We start from the raw sequence: 16,069 nt of genomic DNA, 5'->3' as shown, positions 1-16,069 counted from the left end.
GGCGGGACTACAGCTCCCGGCGTGCCCTGCGTGGCGGGACTACAGCTCCCGGCATGCGCAGCTGCAGGACTACGACTCCCGGCATGCCCCGCGCCGGGCAGGATACCCCCGCGGGCTCCGCAGCGCCCCCAGGCGGGGCCGCGCGTCAAGGCAGCGCCAGTCCGCGCCTGCGCTGCGCCGGGCCACGCCCACCCCGCGCTTGGCCACGCCCCCTCGTGGCCACGCCCCCCCCCCCGCCGCGCGGGAGCGGCGCGGGCCCCGCAGGTGAGCGGGGTTGGGGCCCGGGGGCTCTGCGGCGCTCTTTTTGGGGTATTGGAGGGGCTTTTCCGGGGCTTGGGGCCCTTTGGGGGTGGCGGGGGCTCTGCCGGACGGCTGGGGGTCATTTCCGGCGGGGTGGGGGGGGGGTGTGCTCTGCGGGACCACTGGGTTCCCTTTGGGTGGTGGGGGGGCTCTACGGGTTCTCTTTGGGAGTGAGGGGGGACTTTGCGATATCCATGGGGCCCTTTGGGGGTGGAGGAGGCTCTGCCGGTGTGCCCTTTGGGGGAATGGGGTCTGTGGGACCCCTGGATCCCCTTTGGTGGGGTGCTGTCCCCGGCTGTGGGGCGCCTGTGTTCCCCTTTGGGGAAAGAGAGGTGTCTCTGTGACTCCTTGGTTCTCTTTGGGGAGTGGGAGGCTCTACGGATCTCCTTTGGGAGTAGAGGGTGCTTTGCAGGACACCTGGGTCCCCTTTGGGTGGGGAAGTGCCCTTTGGGGTCCCTGGGTCCCTTCGTGGGTGAGGGATGGCTCCGCCAGTACCTGGCTCCCCTTTGGGGCTGTGGGGCTCTGTTGGGGACCGGGTTCCCTTTGGGGGTGTGGGGGTGAGAGTCCGTGGGATCCCCGAGTCCCTTTTGTGGGGGGCTGCTCTGCCAGATGCTTCGATCCCCTTCAGGGGGGCTCTTCCAGGGTCTGGGTGGGTGGGGTGCGTTGGGGCCTGATCCCCCTTTGGTGGTGGGCGGGCTCTGCCGGAGCCCTGCATCTCCCCGACCCCCCGACACACACGACCTTGGGGAGCAGGAGGGGTGTACCCAGGGGGCTCAGTGGCCCCCCTGACCTCCCAGTCGCCAGCACCATGCGGCTCTCGGCGCTGCTGAGTGCGGCACGGCCACGGTTGCCCCCGGGGTACCGGCACGGGATGTGGCCCCCCGACTCCATGGCCGCCCGGCTCCGCAACCCCCCGGGGCAGCGCCGCCGCAAGGTCTTCGTGGAACCCATCACCAAGGACGACTGGAAGGTGTTTAAGGGTGACACGGTGAGGCTCTCCCTCCCCAGGCTCCCCCCTGGCTGGCAGCTGGGCTGGGGATGCCATCTCTACCCCCCTCTCCGCCGCAGGTCCAGGTGCTGGCCGGGAAGGACGCAGGCAAGCAGGGCACGGTCACCCAGGTGGTGCAAGCCCGCAACTGGGTGGTGGTGGAAGGACTGAACACGGTGAGGCTGGAGCAGGGAGGGCTGGAGGAGGGTTTGGGGAGGCTGGGGTGGGTCCCGGGCTGTCTGTGACCCGCTGGCCCTCGCAGCACTATCGCTACGTCAACCGCACGGCCAAGTACTCCGGGACCTACATCGCCAGCGAGGCACCGCTGCTGCTCAGCCAGATCTGCCTGGTGGACCCCGAGGACCGGTAACGGCCTGGGGGGGTGCTGAGGGGACCCCACTGCTGCCCCCCGCCTCGGTCCTGCCCCCCACCAACGCCGTGTGCCCGCAGGAAGCCGACAGAGGTGGAGTGGCGGTACACAGAGGAGGGCGAGCGCGTCCGCGTGTCGCTGCGCAGCGGCCGCATCCTGCCCGTGCCCCCGCAGCCACGCCAGGATGGTGTTGTCCCCGAGCAGTGGATCGGTGAGTGGGACGGCAGCGGAGGCTGAGGGGGGACGTGGCAGGGGACACGGGGTCAGCGCTGTCCTCTCGCCCGCACAGATGGCCCCAAGGACACGTCGAAGGAGGATGCGCTGGCCAAGACGTACCGGCCGTCCCTGAAGACGTTTGAGGAGGAGGTCATGGATGCCATGGGGATCGTGGAGACGCGCCGGGCCAAGAAATCTTACTGGTATTAACTGGGGGAGCTGGAAGCCCCCCGAGCCGGGCTCTGCAATAAACACCCCCCTCGATTTTCCGTGTTTGTGGTGTGCGGCGCTTTTGGTGCGGCAGTGACTCGCTCCCACCCGGACCATACAAATCCGGGCTTTATTGTGGTCTGTGCCCAGGGCTGTGGGGGCTCTGCCCCTCCCTGGGGGACTCTGCTTCCCGCAGATCCTCGTCCTCGCTGCTGTCCCCGTCCTCGCTGTCCTTGTCCAGCCTGGCCACCACCGTGGCCAGCGGGGTCCGTGCGGCCACCAGCACCAGGTTCCGCGGGGAGAACCGGGGGTTGAACAGGGGCACAAGGGCACAGTGGAAACCTGGGAAAAAGGCAAGGGAGAGTCGGGAGAGTGGAGAGAGGGGTCCAGGGAGAGAGGAAACAGGAGAGGGAGGATTGCCCTGGCAGCCCTGCCCATGCCCACCTTGCTCTCGCAGGTAGAGCAGGCGGTCGAGCAGGATGAGGGTCTCCACAACGGGTGCCAGAAGCTGTCCCAGGGTGCAGAATGCCACCACCTTGTGCTGCTGCTCCAGCATGGCCCCCACAGCCCCCGAGTCCAGCGGGACCCCCGCCGGGTCCAGTCCTGCAAGGGGCAGCCCCAGGTGGGCGTATCTAGGAGGCACGGTCATGAGAGGGGGCAGGGGAGTCCCAGGCAGGACTCTCCCATCCCCAAACACAAAAAGAGGGTCCCAGCAGGAAGCCCCCCCTCCCCAGTCTCACTGGGTGCCAGGAGAGGACACAGGAGGTTGACCCCACTCCCCACACTCATTAAGAGGGTCCCAAAAAGGGGTCCCACCCTCCCCAGTCTCACTGGGTGCCAAACTCACAAGGAGTTCCAGAAAAGCCTCCTCCCTCCCCAAACTCATGGTGGGCTGGAAGACATCCCAGAAACGGATCCTCCATCCCCAAACTCAGGGAGGGCCAGGAGATGTCCCAGAAGGGGTCCCACCTCCCCGGACTCACTGGGGACCACAAGGGGATGCAGAAAGGGGTCCCCCCGGCCAAACTCACTGGGGGAAGCCAAGGGCGTGTGCTTTCCTGCCCGGCTGCAGGCCCAGGTGCCTCTTGCCGGGGTCAGCGGTGCGGATGAGGCTCTCGAGCACGGCGCGGTAGCAGTGGGCACGCAGGTGGGCGCTGCCCCCACGCAGCCGCCCCTCGTACTCCTCCAGCGCGTGGCACGCGGCCTCCCGTGCCCGGTAGGACAGCTGGTGGCCGGGCAACGCGGCCACCGAGGCGCTCAGGGGGTAGCCCAGGGGGCAGCCGGGGGGCTGCGGGGCGGTTGACAGCTTCATGTAGCAGCAGCCCGCCAAGGCCACGGCAGCCACGGCGGGGCTGCGAGCAAAGTGGCACAGCAGGGCCGGGCCGAGGTCCCCACAGGCGTGGAGCCCCGTCAGCAGCACCCGTCCCCCGTCCTCAGAGCCTCCCGGGCCTCCCAGTGGGTTCCGGGCGGCGGAGCCGGGTCCTGGGGGGTCGGGGGGCAGCAGGAACTCCCGCCAGGGAGCTGCAGGGTCCAGGCGCCCGGCCACGTGCCGTGGGGCCCGGGGGGTGAGGGGGTGCACGGGGGGGTTTCGGCAGCGCCGGGGGGGCCTCTGGTGTCCCAGCCCCCTCATTTTCCCCAGCTCCCGCAGCAGCTCCTGGTCAAAGCGCTCGGCCAGGCCGGCCAGGCGGCCGTCACTCTCCACTGCAGTGACCGACAGGCCCAGGCCAGAGGCCAGGAACCGGGAAAGGTGGCCCTGGGGCGGGGGACACAAGCTCAGCTGGGGTGGGGGGGGGATCCCCTGGGACCCCTCCGTGTCTCCCTGCTCTTACCTGCCCTGCTCCGATATCCACCACGCGCTCGCAGCTGGTGGCCTGGCTCAGCCGCTGCAGCAGCTGTGGGGAACGGGGGGGATGTCAGGGGGCTGGGGGGGAGTTGGGAGGTCACAGGGGGCTGGGGGGCACCCACCTTGCCCAGGCGCTGGATCTCGTGCTGCTTTTTGGGCTTGACGTGGCGGCGGAGCAGCGGGTGCAGGTGGGAGCTCTGGCACGGGGGGCGCGGGGACCCTCCTGGGCACCCCCGAGGGAAGGCAAGGGCCCGGGCAGCGGCGGCAAAGGCCAGGAGGGACAGGGGCCAGGCAGCCCCTGGTCCCCCGTGGCCCCCCAGGAGCCCGGCCAGCTGCGCAGGGCTAGCACTGGCCAGGGCGGGCTGCCAGGCTGGGGGCAGCTGTGCCCACAGATCCTCGGTGAAGAAATCCTGCGGGGAGCGGGGTCAGTGTGGGGAACAGAGCCCGGGGGGGCACAGCCCGGGGGGCACAGCCCGGGGACAGCTTTGGGACACTCACGATGACGAAGGCGTCGAGCAGGGGCCGGTAGAGCGTCAGGAGGCGGATGATGTCAGCGGCTCGACGCTGCTCCGGGTGTTGCTGCTGCGGGTGGGGGGCGGGACGGGGGGCGGCTGCCATGGCAGCCCCTGGGGGTGCAGGGGGGGATCGGCCCCGGGGCGCTGGAGTCACCCCGGTGCTCCGGCACTCTGACATCACCCCGGGCCTCACCGCCCTGCCCGGCTCTGCCCATCCCATTCAGCACTCACATGACGTCATCACACAGTGACGTCACGCGAGGATGCGCTAACCCCTCCCGCCATGACGTCACGCGTGTGACACACACACACGCTCCCCCACCGAGACCCTCCCCCCCCCCGGAGCCATGACATCACCCAGCGGCATCGCTCACCCTCGAGCACCCGTGACGTCACCGGGCCTGCCGGGACACCGGGCATGTCGCCGATGTGCCGTGACGTCCCTCTGACGTCACCGGTTACGTCACGCAGCCGCCGCGGCCCCGGGCGCACCCCTCAGCCCCCGGCGTCGCCGAGTTCCCGCCGCGGCGCGCGTGGATGACGTCACTGCCGGTGCCGGTGCGGCCGCGTGTCTCCCAGTAACTTCCGGTTCCGGGGCGCGGAGGCGGAGGGGGGGTGGGACCGGGGGTCTCGGGTGCCGGTGTTGGAGCGCTCCGAGGGCCGCGAGTCCCGCTGTGTCAGGGGCTCCCCGGTGCCGAGCGGCCCCGCCGCTGAGCCGCCTCTCCGCCCCGCAGCAGCCCCGGCCCTGTCCCGCCATGGAGGATTTGATCCTCAACGTGGACTTCGCCGCCCCCGAGGGCCGCCCGAAGAAGGAGCCGGGCAACCGAAAGCACCAGAGCTTCGTGCGGCGGCGGCGGGAGCTGGAGCGCCGGGGAGTCCTGCGGCAGAAGCAGCTCCCGGCGGCACCGGGCGGACCCCGGCGGGCCCCAGCACGGGGGAAGCCGCGCTCGGGCCGGCGCAGGTCGTGCCCCAAAGAGAACGGCCCCGCCGCCGCCGCCGCCCCTCAGTGCTCCCCGGACCCCCAGAACGGCCCCACCGGGGCCGATGCTCCCGCTAAGACCAAAGGGAAGGGTCGGGGGGCGGCTCGGGGCTCCGCCAACGCTGCTGGAGCCCCCCCGGCGTCCCAGAACGACTCCGCTGGGAGCGGCGCAACCGCTAAGAGCAAGGGGAAGGGGCGGGGGGCGGCTCGGGGCAGCGCCAGGGCCGGCGGGCCGCCCCCCAAGTTCGTGGCCGTGGACTGTGAGATGGTGGGCACGGGGCCCGGCGGGCGCACGAGCGCCCTGGCCCGCTGCAGCATCGTGTCCTACGAGGGCGACGTCGTGTACGATCGGTACGTGCGGCCCGAGGCGCCCATCGTGGACTACCGGACCCGCTGGAGCGGCATCCGCCGCCACCACATGGACAAAGCCGTGCCCTTCCGCCAGGCGCGGCAGCAGGTGCGGGCACGGGCTCCGGGGCCGGGGGATGTGGGACGGGGCCGGGGGATGTGAGGCCGAGCTCTGCGGCTCAGGGCCTGGGGGAGGGAGTGGGTGGCTGCAGGGTGAGGGGCTGGGGTGGGGGTGAGGAAAGAGGTGGGGGGCTGCAGGGCTTGAATATGGGGCTCAGGGCTGGGTTTATGGGCTGGGGATGAGGCGATGCAAGGCCTGGCTCTGCGTCTTGTGGGTTGGGGGACATTGGGCCAGGGGTGGGGGTCGTGGGGCTGGGGGTGCAGGGCTGGGCTTGTGGTCTGGAGCAGGGAGTGGGGAGTTCAGGGCCATGAGTGGGGGGCACCAGGTCGAGCTCTGCAGCTCAGGGGCTGCGTGGGGGTCCGGGGCACAGGGATTGTCCCCATGCTGCAACGCTCCCGCCCAGCCCCACAGCTCTGCCCCATGGGGCTGCACCCTGATCCTGGGGGAGCAGAAACTTCCCATGGAGCACCGAAGGCGCTGCTGGGGGTCTCAACCCCATCCTCCTCCTCCGCAGGTGCTGCGGATCCTCGCTGGGAAGGTCGTGGTCGGCCATGCCATCCACAATGACTTCAAGGCACTCCGGTACTCGCACCCCAAAGCTCTGACCCGGGACACATCCCAGATCCCACTGCTGAACCGCCGCGGCGGCTTCCCGGAGAATGTGTCCATCTCCCTAAAGCGCCTCACCAAAGCACTGCTGGACCAGGACATCCAGGTACCGTGGCTGGAGCCCCTCAGGAGCTGGGGACCCCCTGTACCATGCCAGGGTAACAGTGGGGACACTGGGGGGGGTTCATGTACCATCCAAGGCACCCCGAGTTCAGCCGCTGCTGCCAGTCCTGCAGCAAAGCAGCCCTGTGCCTCAGTTTCCCCTTCCCTGGAAATCACCCTGGTGGGAGGGGGGAACCCTCAGCTCAAACCCTGCAGCCTCAGGGGGGCTTTTTCCTGCTCTTTTCTCCTTAATATCCATGCACCCGCCCTCAGCGCTGCCTGCACCTCCCTGATTTTCTCTGTATCCCTAAATCTTCCTGTACTCCCCTAAGCTCCCCGCATCCCCCCCCAGAGCTTCCCATACCCCCAGATCTGCCTGCACCCCCTTACTTTCATGCATCCCCCCCATGCTGCCTGTACCTTCCCAAATCTGCCTGCATCCCCCATTCTGCCTGCACCCCAGCCACGGTTACTTGCAGCCCCTGATGTGCCTGCAGCCCCCTGAGCTGCCCATATCCCCTGATCTTCACACGTTCCCCCAGCTGATTCACCTGCACCCCCCCAAATCTTCCTGCACACCCTCATCTCCATGCATCCCCCCACCTGTGCTGCATGCATTGCCCCACAGCTACCTGCACTCACAGTGCTGCCTGCACCCTCTAAGCTCTATAAATCGCCCCGCCATTCTGGCTGCCCCCCCCAAAATGTGGCAAATTGTGTCTGTCCCCACAGGTAGGGAAAAGTGGCCACTCCTCGGTGGAGGACGCCCGAGCCACCATGGAGCTGTACAAGGTGGTGGAGGAGGAGTGGGAGCAGCACCTGCGGCAGAACCTGGAGCAGGAGTGACACCCTGGGGGGCTCAGAGTGACACCCCCAGCCCGGTCCTGCCTCCGGGGGGGCCCACAGTGATGGCCTCAGCCTGGTCCTGCCTCTTGGGGGGCCCAGAGTGATACCCCCAGGCCTGGTCCTGCCCGTCAAGGGCCCCTCGAGTGCTGAGGAGCTGCCTCATCCCGTCCGTGGATGATGAGGAGCCAGGTGTGACGTCCCTGAGCCCGACGTGCCTTATTGTGCCGCTGCTGTTCCTCCCCTGTTCTCCCCAGGATGTGGGGAGGGCCTGGGACGGTGCCTTCCCCAAGAGGGGTCTCTGGGATCCTGCGCCCTCCCGAAAACTTTGGGGCTACTGCTGCTCCTGATCTGGGAGTGGCCTTGGGGCAAACTGAGCACAGCCCCCATCTCTGGGGCTTTGGGAATGGAGCGGGCTCCTTCCTCTTCCCAAAACTACCTCTGTCAGCGCCGGGAGCTGCCGATGAGCCCCGGGACGCAGTGAAGGAGCGGGTGGGACTCAGATCCCTCTGGAAAGTCCCCGCTGTGCTGTGGGAGCTGCTTTCGTCGGCGGTGAAGTTCCACCTTCCTCGTTGTGCAAGGGGTGGAACAAACCCAGGCATGGGGAGTAGCGTCGCCCCATCCGCCTGCCCGAGCCCCCCGTGCTGCCCCGGGGACGACCCCAACACCCGCGGGCGAGTCCCCCCCCCCGCGCTGGCCTGGGGACACCCCCGGCACCGGCGGGCGGCCGTACCCTGAAGGCGCCTGAGTCCTACGGGAACTGCTTTGAACTGAAAGGTTTATGTGCAAAATCCTAATTAAAAAGAAATGATTAACGAGCTCTTCCTTTCGGTGGGGGTGGGGAGGAGCCCCCGGCCCCGGTGGGCGGCGGTGGGGGTCCCTTACCGGGCCAAGGGCTCCGGGCGGGCCCCCGGGGCGCTGCCGTCACCCGGCACCCGCCGACATCTGCATCCCGCGGAGTCTTCCTCCGCCTCCTCTTCACGCCAGGGACGAGCTGGCCCCTTCCCCGGCTCTGGGCACCCCCTCTCACCCCCTTTTCTGCTTGAACCAGCCGCGAGTCCCTGGTGTTGCTGTAACCGCGGGGCCGCGGCAGCTCCGGGAGCGGTGCCGGGGCTGAGCCCGCAGCCGCCTTGGGGGATCCCCCCGCCCGCGCCGGGTTGGACGCGGCCCCGAGCCCCCGACGTGCGTCACTTTTTCCAGCGTTTCCTCGTGTTTACGTGGCTGCGCTTGGCTCGGGGCGGTAGAGCCCGAGGGAGGGTTTTGGGGTGTACAACCCCACAGTGGGAGGGGCCCTTCCCTCTTTATTTGGGGTTAAACACGCAGATCTGGGTCCCCCCACAGTGCTGGGGAGCGGACGCTCGAGCATCCCGCGGGCCGGCAGCTTGCGGAGTTTGCGGAGTCCCTACGGCCCGGGTGGGGGTGGGAGAGCTGTCAGAGCCCCAAAATCCAAAGGAAGGTGGGAGGGCGGAGGAGCAGGCGGGAGCCTTTGTGTCTGGGCTGGGTTGGGCGGTGATTAGGGCTTTACAGCGGTTATAAATGGCCGGTCGTTAAAGGGGTTTATGGCCCTGGAAATGAGAAGCAGCCGGCCGGGCCCCAGCCCTCGGCGGGTGCGGGATGCGGGTCAGGGTCCCGGGGGCTTCGCTTCAATCTCACCCCGGGGTCCCTCCGGGTGGGGCTGGGGACCGGGCTGGGGCTGGAACAGGGGGAGGCTCCCGAGGCTGAAGAAGGGTCCCGGGGCTGGGGCAAAATCCTGGCGGTGGGGCAGAGTCCCGGGACTGAGGAACGGTCCCAGGCCCAGGGCAGGGTTGGGCTGGATCAGGGTCCGGAGCCAGGGCAGGGTCCTGGAGCTGAGGAAAGGCTCTGGGCAGGGGCTGTGGCTGGACCGGGGTCCTGGCCCAGGGCAGGGTCCCGCTGTGGCGGCACAGCAGAGGTCTTGGGGCACGTGGGCTCCGTCCCGCCCCGCAGCCGGGGGTCCCATCGGCCACGGGGCCGGGGCCGGACTCGGTCGCGCCGTCCAGCTGTGTTTCATTTCCGCAGCGGCCGTGGCCGTGGCCAGAGGCGGGGGGTGGGGGCTGCGTCCCGCCAGCTGGGAAGGATTTGTGGGCACATGGGGCGGAGGCGACGGGTGACCTGCCCTTGCTCAGGCTTCACCCCCCTAGCCCCCCACACTGGAGCCCCCCATCCTCTCTCCCAACGCTGGGGAAACTGGGATGACCCCCAACAGCTCTGGCTTCTGTATGGGGTGAGGGTACCCCACCCCGCCTCCCGGGCACCGGGGAGGGGGGGAACATCCCCAAGCAGCCACATCCTCCCAGGAGGGGCTCTGGGGAGCCCGCGGGGGTACTGGGGCAGCGATGGACCCCTGCCTGGGATGGGGGAGCCCCCCCCCCCCCCCGGTTTGCACTCAGGATTTCTGCGGTTTGAGAGGATTTTTGCCGGGAAGGGGGGTGCGGGCGGTGGATGGTGCCGGTTATTTCCAGAGGCTGAGCCAGCTGCTGCCGCCCTGGCGCTGGGACATGGCTCCCCACCCGCCTCCCAGAGAATCTGTGCCCTTCCCAGGGGTGACCGGCGCTCCGGGGGGGGGTTATTTGGGGCCAGTGGTTTGCCTGCCCACCCCAGAGCTTCACCGGGATGGGAGGGAGAGGAGGGTGGGGTGCGAAGGCTTTATCCGCCCTTCCCGGCAGAATCCCTTCCAGATGTGGGGCTGCCGGTGCTGGCGTTCATAACCCCACTGGGTCATGGTACCCAGCACGGGACCAGGGGGAAGGGGGTGCCCCGAGGGCTTTGCAGGCAGATCCCACCCCAGCCCCTCCACCCACTTACACTGAAACGGAGATGCTTTTTTTTTCCCCCCATTTTCCCCAGATTAGGAGCAAACCCACAGCCCCGCCCCTCCTGTGACTCCAGGATGGGGGGGACACGGCTCCTGCATCCCTGGGGTGGTTGGGGTGACGCTTCACCAGCACCCCCTCCCCAAGCCCCTGCAGCTCTGCCTGTCCCTGTCCCCTCTGGCACGGCCTCGGCGCTGCTGTAGGTGAGGTTATGTCAGTGCTTGGTGAGAAATCCTGTTCTTCAGGGGATTAGGGATGCGGCAAGCCGGGACATGGCTCACCGGCCCGAGCCGGAGGTTCTGGGGGCACAGGGGGGATGTGACCAGGAGGAGGGAGGCGGCGGGGGCTCTGCTGTGGCCTTTTCACCCCGAATCGGAGCAGAAACCTCTCTCCTTCCATTCAAGAGCTGCTGCTAAACCAGAAACGCCATTTCTTGCTTTTCTTGCCCAGAACCGGCCCCGCGGCACAACCTGCCCTTCCCGCGGCGGTTCCCAGGGCTGAGAAACCTCGGGAAATCCCTCGGCGCTCGTTACCTGGCTGGGACCAGCGTTTCACCTGCCCCTGGCAGCTCACGCCGAGCTCGGCCGCAGCCCCCCTGCCCTGCACGCACACGAGTGTGCACAGACACGCGTGTGAGTTTGTGTGTGAGTCTGTGTGTGATCGTGTGGCTGGGAAAGCCGCTGGTGTTGCACGTACTCGTGCCCACACGTGTGTACAAGTGAGCACAGGCACCTGCACACACTCCCGTGCCAACGTCACACCTGTGCAAACACGCGTGTCCCCTGCACACGCACCGGCCGTGCCACCCGGGGGGGCGGGTGGGTTTGGGGGTACACGCAGCTGTGGGGGGACACAGGGAGATCAGGGGGTGCAGGCGGCTTGCAGGGGTACAGGCAGATTTGGGGGGTGCAGCAGCTCCTGGGGGTGCAGCACATGTGGGGTACAGGCACTTTCGGGGGGGATGCTGGAGTTTAGGGGGATACAGGCAGCTCAGGGAGCTGCAGCCAGCCTGGGGGGGGGGGGGCAGGGAGATTAGGAGGGTACAGATCTCGAGGGGGATGGGAGGAGTTTGGGGGGGACAGGCAGACCAGGTGGTGCCTCCAGCCTGCACCCCCCTCGGCAAATCGGGGCGGGGGGCTCCCTCTGGGCTCTCCCTCCGCAGGTGAGCGCCGAGCCCCCGGGCCGGGGCCGGGGCCGGGGGGTGGGACCAGCCCGACGATAAAACGGCGGCGCGGGCGGGACGGGACGGACGGACGGAGGGAGCCAGCGGCGGGGCCGGTGCCGGTGCGGAGGGAGCGGTGGATCCCTCGAGCCGCTGATTCCCCCCTCGGTCCCCTCCCTGCGCCCCCCACGCCGGCAGCCGCGATGCCCAACTTCTCCGGGAACTGGAAGATGAAGAGCTCGGAAAACTTCGAGGAGCTGCTGAAGGCGCTGGGTGAGCGGAGCCCCACTCCCCCTCCGGGTCCCTCCGGGACTCCCTCGGGCTGGGGGGGGCGGGGGGGGGGGCGCAGGGGAGGTGGCGGGGAGGGCTTCCCCCCATCTCCCCTCCAAATCCTCTTCCAGCCCGGGAGTCGCGGTGCCCGGAGCCGCCGTGTGCCGGGGGGACCCCTCTGCTCCCCCTTTTAACAAAGCCCTCGCGGTTGGTGCCCCGCTGAGGAAGCAGAGGCACGAGGGGGCCGGGCAGCGTGTCCCGCTCCCGAGGGGTCCTGCACGGCCCCTGCGGGTCCCCCTCCTTCCTGCCTCAGTTTCCCCACCCTGCCGGTCCCCCAAGCATGGGCACCCCCAAGCACCGACTCTGCCACCACCCCGGTCCCCTTCAGTCCCTGTGCCCCCCACCCGCAAGGCACCGCGGGCTCACCTGCCCCGCGGATGCTGGGTACAGCCGCTGTCCCCAAAAGCAGCCCAGGCAGGACCCCGCTGTGTTGGGGTCCCATCCTCACAGGCCTCGTCTCGGGCCCCTTTGCCCCCCACCGCGGGACTGTGTCCCCGGTGAGCGGGGCTGGGGAGGGCCAGGACCCATCGCGGGGGCTGGAACTGGGGGGGCACAGGCTGGGGAGTCCCCGGGGCTTTGGGCAGGATCAAATCCGGCTCCCCACTGCTCCCCTCCGCCTGACCCGCTCCTCGCCAGCCGGGGAGCTGCCGGAGCAGAATATTTTCCAGGTTAGGGGATACGTAACGAATATTTCAGGATAATTATCACTTTCTTGGGTTTCACTCCCGATCCCCCGTCGCCCCTTCTCCCCGCCCTGGCCCCGCTGCTGGAACCGGCTCGGGGAAAACCTCAGCAGGAAAATAAATCTGCCAGCCCCCCCCGGAGCCCTCTTCCTTTCCCACGGCGCAAGTGGGGGCTCCTGCCGGCTGGTGCCCCCGGCCCTCCCGGAGGGGCTGGGGGGTTTATCAGTGCCCCGGACTGACTGACCATGCCGCCCTACCCCGGTTTTTGCTCCCTTTGGGGGCTGTTTCTTCTCCCCGTCGCCCCCGCCAGCATCGCGTGGGGGGCTGTGTCTGCCTGCTCGAGGTTTCGGGCATCCCCCCGGTGTGAATCAGGCCTCGGGGGGAGGGAAGGGACCTGGGGCTGTTTGTGGGGACTTGGCGTGGCCGTCAAGGGGACCCCTCGAGGACCTGTCCCTTCCCGCTGCAGGCGAGTTTGGCTCCTGGAGCCCCCCGAGCACCCGCAGCCCCGTCCCTGTGCCGGGGGCACCTCCTTTGTGCAGGGACCCTCTCGGGAGCGGTGGGCAGTACCCACCCGGAGGGTGACATGGGAACAATGTCCCCAAAGAGCAGCTCCCCCTGTGACAGCTGGGGGCTCCAGGACATGATGGATGAGTCGCCTCTGGAGCGGGGACAAAGCCCCAGCTGCCCCGCGGTTGGCGAGGGGGCTGCGGGGGGAGACGTGGGACTCCTCGGGGGGGTCACGCAGGTCACCAAACACAGAGCTTGGACTGGGGCCCTTGTCCCCGCTGTCACCCCGCTCTGGGTGAGCCCTTGCCCCCGTCACCCCCGTCCCTTCCCCCGGGCGCATCCGGCGCCAAGCCCGGCACCCCCCTCCCGCCCCCTCCACCAGGTAACGAGAGCCAGATGTGGCCCAGATGTGGCCGGGGGGGCTCGTCCGTCCCCCCCATGGGTTGCCTCGAGCCATTTGCAGCGCTCGGTGTGCCCTGGGACGTGCCACTGCCAAGTGTGGGGGCTGCGGCCGCGGCCCCCCCGTGCTCCCCCAGGCTCGGGGCGGGGCAGCGGGGTCCGCATCGCCCCGAGGGTACCGAACCAGCCCGGTTCACCGGGGGACGCTGCGGCTGCGGAGGGGGAGCTCGGTGCCACCGTCCCCTTCTCCAGGTGTGAACATGATGCTGCGGAAGATCGCGGTGGCGGCGGCGGCAAAGCCGGCGGTGGAGATCCGGCAGGACGGCGAGAGTTTCTACATCCGCACCTCGACCCCCGTGCGCACCACCGAGATCCGCTTCAGGGTGGGCGAGGAGTTCGAGGAGCAGACGGTGGACGGGAGGCCCTGCAAGGTGCGCACAGGGGCATGCACGGGCACCTGCACACGTGTGTGTGTCTGTGTGAGTGTGTGTGACTGTGTGTGTGTGTGTGTGCTGTGAGTGTGTAATGTGTGTGTGACTGTGACTCTGTGTGCTGTGCGTGTGTAACTGTGTGTGACTGTGATTCCGTGCGTGTGTGTGTGTGAGTGTGTACTGTGTGTGTGACTGTGACTCTGTGTGCTGTGCGTGTGTAACTGTGTGTGTGACTGTGATTCCGTGCGTGTGTGTGTGTGAGTGTGTACTGTGTGTGTGACTGTGACTCTGTGTGCTGTGCGTGTGTGACTGTGATTCCGTGCGTGTGTGTGTGAGTGTGTACTGTGTGTGTGACTGTGACTCTGTGTGTGTGTGAATGTGACTGTGCGAGTGTGTGCTCTGTGTGTGTAACTGTGTGTGTGTGACTGTGACTGTGCGTGAGCGTGTGCACACTTTGCACCAGGGCAGGAGCTCTGCACACTCACGCCCGCACACACATTACACGGAGCGGCAGCACCCTTGTGCACACACAGACGTGTGCGTGTGTGCGTGTGCCTGTGCACACGTGTGTGTTTGCACAAACGCGTTTGGCACGAGGGCAGGAGTTCTCAGTGGTGTGTGTGCGCCGCCCCATTGTCCCCGCAGCGTGTGGCTGCTGCCCCTCTGCCTGCACCCCAACCTCTCCTTGTGCCCCCAAGCCTTTCCCGAGCTCCCCATCCCCTCTCTGCATCCCCCATCCCTCCCTGGGCCCCCCAACCCTTCCCCGTGCCTCTCATCCCTTCCTTGCACCCCCTTACCTTTCCTGTGCACCACAAAACTTCAACCCCTCCCTGTGTCCCCAACCTCTCCTGGTGCCCCCAATCCCTTCTGGTACCCCCAACTCCTTGTTGTGCCACTCAACCCCTCCCTGTGCCCCCAACTTCTCAACCCCTTGTTGTGCCCCTCATCCCCTCCCTGCACCCCCCAGGTGCCAGATGAGCCTGGCCACCTGTCTGGCACAGGGACAAACGGCCCCGTTCCGCTCTCAGGCGTGGTGACAGATGCTCTGGTGTGGCGGGAGGTGTCCCCAGGGGGTTCCACACCCGCACCCAGCGCTGCCCTCTGTGCCCTCGCAGAGCTTGGCCAGGTGGGAGAGCGAGAACAAGATGGTGTGTGAGCAGCGGCTGCTCAAGGGCGACGGGCCCAAGACGGGCTGGTCCCGGGAGATGACCAACGACGGGGAGCTCATCCTGGTGAGTGGGAATCCGCAGTGTGTCCCCTCATGGAGAGGGGTGGGAGGGGGAGGGGAGGGGGCATGGCCGTGCCTGTGACCCTGCTTCTCCTTGCAGACCATGACGGCTGACGACGTTGTGTGCACCAGGGTCTACATCCGGGAGTGACGCCCCCGCTCAGCTGACACCCCCATATTCCCCCCTCCCCCACCCTGGCTCCCCTCAGTCCCCTCCACTCATCCCCCGGCCATGGGGAGGGTGTTGCATCTCCCCACGGGGGTACATCAGCGAACCCCCTTTTTTTTGGGGGACACACACACACACACGCGGCTCTCCCCCTCTCTCTGCAGGGCGGGGTCTCTCCAGGGGCAGGAGAATCTCCTGTTCTGGCCCTGCTCAGCTGCGGACGAAGCGCTCGGGGCCTGGCGAGGTGCCGGGGTGCTGCGGGGGGTAACGCGGCCCCTCCCTGGCCTTGGGGCTGGTTTGAGCTGGTTTGGGTTCGGGTTGCTGTTGGTTCCCACAGCCCCCAGCCCTGCCCCGTGCCCCCTCCCCAGTATTTATTTGTGAATATTGTACCAGAAGGGAGCACCAAACCCCCCCGCCTGGGGCAGTGCCAGGTCTGAGCCCCCCCAGGGTCCAACTTCCCTCTGCCACCTCCCCCCTTTTTCAATAAACGTCTTATGACTCCCCCGTGGTGTCCCTGTCTCTCCTCCTGCTCCCACTGGCACACAGATCCCACACTCTGGGTCTCATAGTCTGGATCCCACGTCCCAGATGCTGCACCCCGGATCCCACACCCTGCATCCTGCACCCCAGATCCCACAGTCTGAATCCCACACCCCGGGATCTTGCACCCCACATCCCGCACTCCACATCCCACACCCTGGATTCCACACCCCGGATCCTTCAGCCTGGATCCTGCACCCCACATCCGCTCCCCGGCCGTTGCGCAAGGGGCCGGGGGCGAAGGCGGCAGCTGGGTTGGCACATCCCAGCGTGGGAAGCGGGTGGTGGCTCTGAGGTGACCGCGGGGTGACTGTGGAGCAGGGAGGGCGGCGTGGGGGCTGCCTC

General features: G+C 68.1%; 4 protein-coding genes across 7 annotated transcripts; 3 read left to right on the top strand and 1 right to left on the bottom strand.

Annotated features, from left to right (window-relative positions):
- Positions 1–207: 207 nt before the first annotated feature.
- Positions 208–2,143, top strand: MRPL24 (mitochondrial ribosomal protein L24). Of its 2 annotated transcripts, none has more exons than XM_032093607.1 (6): positions 208–264; positions 1,105–1,288; positions 1,369–1,464; positions 1,551–1,654; positions 1,739–1,869; positions 1,948–2,143. In XM_032093607.1, the coding sequence occupies exons 2-6, from the start codon at positions 1,109–1,111 to the stop codon at positions 2,082–2,084; spliced, it is 648 nt and encodes a 215-aa protein (XP_031949498.1). In that variant the 5' UTR covers positions 208–264; positions 1,105–1,108; the 3' UTR covers positions 2,085–2,143. The 2 variants fall into 2 exon arrangements, with proteins under 2 accessions (XP_031949498.1, XP_031949497.1); XM_032093606.1 differs by having other exon boundaries at positions 1,098–1,288.
- Positions 2,068–4,966, bottom strand: RRNAD1 (ribosomal RNA adenine dimethylase domain containing 1). Of its 3 annotated transcripts, XM_032093603.1 has the most exons (7): positions 4,817–4,966; positions 4,426–4,553; positions 4,050–4,337; positions 3,914–3,976; positions 3,116–3,837; positions 2,529–2,687; positions 2,068–2,426 (listed from the first exon to the last, which is right to left on the bottom strand). In XM_032093603.1, exons 1-7 carry the CDS (start codon positions 4,860–4,862, stop codon positions 2,081–2,083), a joined length of 1,752 nt encoding a protein of 583 aa, XP_031949494.1. In that variant the 5' UTR covers positions 4,863–4,966; the 3' UTR covers positions 2,068–2,080. The 3 variants fall into 3 exon arrangements, with proteins under 3 accessions (XP_031949494.1, XP_031949493.1, XP_031949495.1); XM_032093602.1 differs by lacking the exon at positions 4,817–4,966 and having other exon boundaries at positions 4,426–4,755; XM_032093604.1 differs by lacking the exon at positions 4,817–4,966 and having other exon boundaries at positions 2,196–2,426; positions 2,529–2,716; positions 4,426–4,755.
- Positions 4,967–5,071: 105 nt separating this feature from the next.
- Positions 5,072–8,264, top strand: ISG20L2 (interferon stimulated exonuclease gene 20 like 2). The gene is made up of 3 exons (XM_032093605.1): positions 5,072–5,878; positions 6,405–6,605; positions 7,334–8,264. The coding sequence occupies exons 1-3, from the start codon at positions 5,198–5,200 to the stop codon at positions 7,445–7,447; spliced, it is 996 nt and encodes a 331-aa protein (XP_031949496.1). The 5' UTR covers positions 5,072–5,197; the 3' UTR covers positions 7,448–8,264.
- A 3,251-nt stretch (positions 8,265–11,515) lies between these two features.
- CRABP2 (cellular retinoic acid binding protein 2) lies at positions 11,516–15,688 on the top strand. The gene is made up of 4 exons (XM_032093608.1): positions 11,516–11,710; positions 13,609–13,787; positions 14,903–15,019; positions 15,116–15,688. Exons 1-4 carry the CDS (start codon positions 11,641–11,643, stop codon positions 15,164–15,166), a joined length of 417 nt encoding a protein of 138 aa, XP_031949499.1. The 5' UTR covers positions 11,516–11,640; the 3' UTR covers positions 15,167–15,688.
- The last annotated feature ends 381 nt before the right edge of the window (positions 15,689–16,069 follow it).

Source organism: Corvus moneduloides, chromosome 29, assembly GCF_009650955.1.
Source record: "Corvus moneduloides isolate bCorMon1 chromosome 29, bCorMon1.pri, whole genome shotgun sequence".
Classification (NCBI taxonomy): Eukaryota; Metazoa; Chordata; class Aves; order Passeriformes; family Corvidae; genus Corvus; species Corvus moneduloides.
Note: the sequence above shows the minus strand (reverse complement) of the source record. Positions and strands in the feature narration are given on the sequence as shown.